At 38.4% G+C, this 7,832-nt stretch overlaps 1 protein-coding gene across 1 annotated transcript; it reads right to left on the bottom strand.

The window, feature by feature from the left end:
- Window positions 1–561: 561 nt before the first annotated feature.
- On the bottom strand, window positions 562–4,798 carry LOC127866401 (acetylcholinesterase-like). The gene is made up of 4 exons (XM_052406901.1): window positions 3,230–4,798; window positions 2,249–2,450; window positions 1,604–1,715; window positions 562–1,248 (listed from the first exon to the last, which is right to left on the bottom strand). Exons 1-4 carry the CDS (start codon window positions 4,512–4,514, stop codon window positions 1,081–1,083), a joined length of 1,767 nt encoding a protein of 588 aa, XP_052262861.1. The 5' UTR covers window positions 4,515–4,798; the 3' UTR covers window positions 562–1,080.
- Window positions 4,799–7,832: the final 3,034 nt, after the last annotated feature.

Raw genomic sequence — 7,832 nt, 5'->3', positions numbered from 1 at the left:
ATCGAGGTACCACCCGTATATCAAAGTATTCGAATGACAAGCGTGATCTCAAGGCTATAAAAACTCACACTGCATCGTAAACATTGTTTGGTTAATCAAGGTATGTAGAAGTTATGTAGAAAACAGTTTTAACCTAAGTAATAAATGGAAACAAAGATAAAAAGAGACAAAAACGAAAACGATTACATAAAAATTCACATTAAGAGTAACACAAGTTAAATGTATGTATATGATTAATTATATTACATGTGTGTTCAAAAGCTGGATGCGGATATAGTTCTGTCACTAACAAAATGTTTAAATGTATGATTTTTTTCTGGTAATTAACTGTTTCAAAATACAGTTTTCTGGGTGTGAACAGTTTCGTTTGAGTTTTTACAAAAACTGATTTCACGATGGTTTAGTTAACAACGACGTATACATTAACAATATTTTATGTAGTGTCCTTGGTGATAATAAAAAGGTCATAGCGCGGGCGCAAGCGTTTGTCGTTAAAGAAAGAACACACACACTGTAGTTGATTTTAAAAGGGGCATATATTATAAAATGTCAAAAAGAACATATCAAACGAACATATTTATTCCTGAATTACATTATGTGCGGTAAAAACACGCCAAAAGAGGTTTACCCAACAGGTATATAAAACGCTTACTAAAAACTTATACACTAATTGATACATCCTTCGATGCTTTAAAACAAGGAAACACGATGAAAAAGCTATTCAGTAACACATGCAAACACAGAATGTACACGAATCAATCCTATGGCGGAAAATAAAAGTTACATAAAATCATGGAATACGAAGCTTTTAGAGAAATGAAATACACCTGCTTTGAGGTTAATTTCTAAAATATCAAATTTACAGAGTAGTTACATGAATGAAAAATAAAGGCAACGAAGGCTTCACATAACGTTAAAATGTACATTTCAGTCGTTGCCGTGTGGTGTTGCCCCTATGGGAACTACAAACAAACCTATGTCAGAGAAAACGTAAAACAACACATGGCAACAATCTTTAGTCCAATGGTAGATTACAATCATGTATCCTTAAATTACCAGTTGACATTCATATTCAAACGTCTAAAACAGGAATACTGCGAACAGCATTAGAAACCAAGCGACCATGTTAGAGACAAAGGACGTCATCAACGACGCAGCAGCCACGATAGGCCCCTCACACTTAGTTGAATCCGTAGTTTCCATGGAGAATGAACCAAAGACGTCGTTCCAAAAGTGGTGTTCTTTCGCCTTAAAGATTCAAAAAATTACACTAAATATCGGGTAAGACTTATAAGATTATGACTGCATAAAATTGTCATTTTTGTACCCGATTTTATATAAATAATGCTTAAATGTTAAAGATTTAGTTTATAAAATAAACTTAAATAAAATAACGTGATCATAACCATGCTGGCCTTTTTTTTTACTTAAACGCACAACAAACTTAGTTTTCTAGTTCGCAAACGGTACACATATATCACTGAGTAAACTTTTGTATCATAATAATGGAAAGCCCAACGCAAAAGTCTGGCTATTATTATTAACATTAATGATTATAATTATAAAATTAAAATTATGACCATATACGACATTTCATACTCACAAGAAGGTAATGCTTGGCGGTGATAGCGTCTTTGTCCAGATCTATATAGGTCATGTTGACTTTGTTATAGACCGGCCAGGTGACAGAAGGGATGGCTGGGGTATTAGGATTCCTGTAAAAAGGATAACATGTAAACCTTCTTAAAGAAAGACAGAATGGCTCGGTTTTTGGAATTCCTGTTCAAATGATTACATATTGATAGACAAGCAGAGGGTCAAATATTTTGTGATACGTGGGTCCCTGGGAAAATACAAAATGTTATCAAATGTTGACATTGGTTAAGACAGGATACGTGATAGACGATGTGATCGGGATATTGTTGTACCTGAAAATGAAAATAGTCACAACTTAACGGACCTTAAAGTAGAAAATACTAATAACCATCTCGTACATCAAATAAATTTCAGTCTTGTAAGCCAAGTGTTGGATCATATCGCATTTGTATTCAACGTGTATTGCAGCGTGCAATGTCATAGCCATTCTGAGTATTTGATGAAGATTCAAATAATATGATTATTTGATAACATGTTATTTAATATTTTCTGTGAGCTTTCCACGATTTATTTTTAGTGAACACACGTGTATTGTACATGTTGACATGCACAAAGTTAATCTTAAAACAATAGATCATGCTCTCTCCCTTACCCAGTCTTTGCGAAGTTGGACCAGTAGGTGACCATTTGTGTTGACATTTGCTCCTCCCAGGGCTGCCGCAAGAGCGCTCCCCAGGCGAACATGAATCTCAGCTCGTCCAAGTGGTTGGACCCTGGCACCCAGTCCGGCGTGTTCATGGTATTGACACTGGGCTTGGGCATGAACCGATAGGCGTAGGAGTTTGCTGGTCCCGCTTGAACAATAATGTGTGTTTATGCAATATGATCAATGTCCCATTTAAACGTATCAATATCGGCTAAATGATGGCATTGCATGAGGACGTAATGTTTTTGTTATGCTTGATTATCATCGGCACTATTCTAGTTCTGTTTCTGATATTATCACAGGCCAGTGGAAGAAGGGCCATGCTGGATGCAGGGATCATGTGCACAATTTCGTCATGACTTTTTAATGACGCCTTTAACGCATCCCACATAGAACCGTGCGTATTTATCAGAATTCCCAAAGATGGGTGTGTAGTTTACTTATGAATACCCCAGTCTTGTATTATGAAAAGTTTATTTCCACGGATCAAATAATTCGGAATGCCAAACGCATGATCGTCTGGAATCACTCTCAGTCTGATGGCACGTATATTCCAGCAGCCTCTCTTTCGCTTAGAACAACAACGGTTTCGGCCTTATTATACCGAACTTTACTGTAAAAAATGTTTATGCCATCAAGTAAAATCAAAGTTACATTCTTGCGCCGCCCCATATCGGAAGATGAAGATAATACAGGCAGCTATTGTTAAGCCTTAAATAAAACGGTATTACACAGAACAACTGGTACTGTCCGATCAGTTAGAGAGTCACACGAGCATCATTATTACTGATTAATGTCCTCCTTAACAATAAGTTCAAAATTGCAAATAAAATATACTGCTTAAAGTTGGACATGTTCGTTAAATGGATCATTATATGTCTTAATACAAGTACTTTAAATTAAAGTGCAATACACAGTATACCGTACCTTCGTGCATGAGTAGGGCATTGATTGCGGGCCCACCAAATGCAGAATCCCCAAAGATCTTCACCGCCTGCAGTGGAATCTCCTCCTTATTAAAAGGCCGGTTCCAGTTTTCGTACTCGTGGATGACCGCTGCTTTTAGAGCCTTCTGCGTCGGTGAGACGCCAATATTACTGAAAAGGTTTGATAAATCCGCAAGATTTTCCGCAGCGGGATTTTTATAGAGGTTGTACATGAACGCGCCATCAAACTGGTTGACTCCGTTCATGTAGTTCAGAGACCTGAAGAACTCTACTTCTGCCATGTTTTTATCCTTGTACAATTTCAGTAACTGAAGCGGCTGTATTTTTACTAATTCACCGTCAACCGCGGGCGCGAACCTCGTGAAAGCGGCGTCGGTCTTTCCTAGAAGCAGGAGAGCGTCATTCAAATCCTTCCAAGAAACGTTACGAAGGCATTCAACTGCTTCTAGTGTGTTGTTTGTCGTGCATCCAAGTTCGTACGCGAGCTTTAATGCGTACTTTCTTGCATTGGGGATTGGTGAAATATTTGAAAGCGTACCACTTTGCGTGATCACATTCTTGAAGAGCCCTTGATTAGGCGGGTACATGGCTTGGACGTTGCAGCCGACGGCTCCAGCGGAACTGCCAAAGATTGTCACTCGGCCAGGATCACCCCCGAACGAGGCAATGTTTGAGTACACCCATTGCAGAGCCAGCCGTTGGTCCCAAAGTCCGAAGTTTCCCGGACAGTTTACGTCTTCGGTCGACATGAAACCGAAAGGACCTACGCGATAGTTAGCAGTAACGGTGATAATGTTGCCGTAAGCTGCCAAGAACTGCGCATCGTAGGTCGTCGATGACCCGGTGGTGAACCCGCCACCGTAAAAGAAAACCATGACGGCATGAGCCTTATCTGGTGCCGGCGATCGGTCGGGCACAACGACGTTAAGAAACAGGCAATCCTCCGACTGACTTTGTATCGGCTGGGAAAGAGGTGGGGAAGAGTATCCTAATTGCGGACACGCCTTTCCGAAAGCACTCGCATTGTACGGTGTCTTGAGCATCGTCAAAGGCTCTGGCTTCCGGAATCTCAGATCCCCGACCGGTGGCTTAGCGAAAGGAATCCCCAGGTACCTGTGCACTGTGATCATCGCCGGATCTTTGTACATCACCTGGCCGTAAACGCCATGAATTTCCCCATAGGGTGTAATGACCGAGGGACCCTGAGCGGCAGAGAGACACACGTATAGTCCAACATAAAACACTAAATATAATACGTTCGCCATGTTCGATTACTACTTTGTCTATAACAACTATATTTATCAGCGACTTTACTTAAAGCGTGTGCCATGTCGAGTGGAACGAAGTGGGTATTGGTAAATGTTTCTCCCGTCTGAATTATAAAAGCACATTTTAAACCTGTCGTTTTTTAATTGAGAAGGTTTACACGGATAATTATTGCATCTGTAGAAGATGCCATAAAAACTAGTTCTTTATGACTTTTTACAAGATTGAAACACTATAATATTTAGAAGGAAAGACGAGTTTTTCGGTTAAAATGTTAACCCGTGGCGCTATAACTAAAATGCGGTGTTCTAAATAGTGTTCTAAATAATGTATAAAGTTGACCACTTAAGTGTAGTCGAATCGGATTGAATCAAAGCGCTGAAGGCACTGAAGTTGTTCGCTATTGCATAATCATATACGAAACTCATTTTGTCAAAATTAGGTTATAGCCTTTTTAATAGCAAGTTTGAAATTAACACAAGCCCTTCAAATTCATTAAGAGCGTGTTTTTAACGTGTTAATGTGTGTGCACTGTTTATGATCCGATTTACGTTAAAGAGATAACTTAGACACAATAATAACAACATGTCCCTTGTTGACGTTCTGAAAGCATAGAAAGTATAATGAAAATGGTATAATTAGAACCAAAAATAAAAGACAACTTGCAAGCGCCATTACATTAAATAAATATTGTTGGAATATCGAATGCCTATCGCACTAAGAATATAATTTCATGATGGAAATTCCTTGTACAAAACTTTTTATTGTTGACACCATATACAAAAAATACAAATATACAATAAGAAAATTGATGATAACAAATAATGCATACATCTGCGAGCGATCATTTTTACTCACAAATTAGGTAGTCATAAAGACAGCCCTGTTGTCCCGTATTTGTTGTTGATGCATTACTTGTTACCCAAGCAGTTCACACGGTGTCAACCAGTCTCTTCCCTTTACATAGGTATAGAACACTAATGCGCTTTTTTGGCATAGCTGTTTTACCCAGCTTTACCTTTACATAATTCCAGCAGACCGAATGAATATATTTGAATATTTCATAGGCTGATTCGAGTTAAATCCTCTGAACTTCGGCTGCATCACTGTGTCTGTGCACAGCGTTAAGGATGTAGCACTGTCCAGCGTAAGGAATTCCGGACTACTCTCTGCATGTTCAAACAACACAAATTGTGGCCCGTTACAAGTGCGTGTTAAAATCCAACAGAATGTCAGCGTGCGTCTGTACTCGGTCACTTAATCGTCAGGGAAGACACAACTGACTATTGATAAACACAGTTTTCCCATCAAGATGAGAAAACAAACACTACCGAAACCGTATTGTGTCACGATAAGAGGAAAATAGTTTTATCACACTATACTTGTTGATCAGCAGTAGTTGTATTTTCACGAATCTATTAATAGCCTCAGATTTTGAATGACCTGTGCTGCGCAAAAATACCACGTGATTTAGACGCAGCAAATAGTGGACTATTTTTATAATTCATAAACATTCTCTTCCGCGGAATTTATCATTCACAAATTGTTTATTGATTTTTTCTGTATACGCTCCGTTCAAAAATATTCCATTTAACACGATATGCACATTATCTTTCCATTTGTGAATAAATTAGAACTGAAACCTCTTGCATAAATTACACAACTCTTTCTCGGCGCGGATGCGGGAGTTACCATGTTTATCGTACTTAACAAAACTGGCTTGAAAAACGTGGCATTTTAACTTAAGTTGTTTGCAAACCATCTATCCGGTTACGTTTTTCTGCCACGCTAAAAATTAAGCATGTGGAAAGATTTACAATAAGCTCTACCGTATCAGTTGTCAGTTAATGACATAATTATGTACACTTTCTACTGTTAGCCAGCTGCCTCAGGAAAAGTGCTGTTCGTTAACTGGCCGATGTGCGATGACTGAAATACTGTTGAAAACGGCGAAAAAATCCAGCTTAATAAAACAAATAAACAAACATGTAAACATCAAGTCTATATGACACAGAAAAGTATACTACACGCACAACTTTCATTTTTGACGATGCTGCTTTCAGCAGCGAGTCAAGGTTAACATACCATGAAAAAATTCTTCACAATGGCAAGCTTTGAAAAAGACCGAGCCAATCCGATTGAGATAGCGCAGTTTTTCTAATCGGCATACCTCGCTCATTAGCATTGACAACATCTCCGACAGATACTAAAACGCGGATCAGTCTGCGGACGATTTAGAATATGATTTTTAATCTACATCGTCCTCAGATTGGTCCGCGTTTTAGTGCGACCCACATTTTCCAGCAGAGTTGTCGTTCGTGTCGACAACAATGGCCGCGTCCATGAGAGAATGTTCAATTTCGTTTCTTTCAAAACTTTCTTACAGCGTACATCGGCTTTTTTGGCCATTTAGAAACTGTCATTTAGGATATATGAATTATTTATTAACTAAATCTCCGCTAATGTCAACAATGGATTGAATTCGAAGGATATATTCGATGTGAATGCATGACTTAATTTTGGATCTGATGACTTGGCAGCTGGACACAGCAAAATAGGTATTTTTAGTTATCAATTTAAGTCACATTTTGCTTGGAAATTGTATTCAAGCATTTGGCGACTTATTGAATGACTATTCGATATCAACATATCACATGGGATTTGCATATCACCAACTTCGACACCAAGCTGTCCTGAAAACATTGATTACAAAGTCTTTACTTTGTTCAAATTACTGGTTTGTATTATTTCTTCTTTCTATTTTAGTATTTGATATCATTTTAAAGTCAAATGAACTGTGTCACAGTAAAGAGACATTAAGGTGATTGTGGCCAGTTTGGATCTAGATCAGCCTGCAGTCGCTTGAAAGTTGTTTGCTTAAAAGCGGTTTTCTGACAATAAAAAATAGTTTAATTGGATACTGATTAGACTGTCCTTTCCCTGTGACCTGGCTCAAATAATAGTATTGTCATTAATCAAATGATTTTATTTCGAACATTAATCAAGTGTTTTTTTCTGGTCCCTCGGGATCAATGACTCCAGCACTTTTGTGCTGAGAAGTGAATACTGCTTAAGGCGATGCCCGGGGGCGTGAGAGATGTTGCATCTTCCATTATCTCTCATGAACTTACTCAATAATACCAAGTCTGCAATAATTGATTAAATTTTCGGTTTGGTTGCTCTGACGCGAGATCGAAAAATTTCACATATCTCCTAAAAGCATAGTGGTAGAGTGTCGTCTTTGATTGCAGAAGGTTGTGCTGCGGTTTGATCCCCAGAAGTGACATTGAAAACAAGCCAACTTTGTTATCTAAAAA

The sequence above is a fragment of the Dreissena polymorpha genome, chromosome 2, assembly GCF_020536995.1.
Source record: "Dreissena polymorpha isolate Duluth1 chromosome 2, UMN_Dpol_1.0, whole genome shotgun sequence".
Lineage (NCBI taxonomy): Eukaryota > Metazoa > Mollusca > Bivalvia > Myida > Dreissenidae > Dreissena > Dreissena polymorpha.
This window is presented reverse-complemented; position numbering and strand designations above follow the sequence as displayed.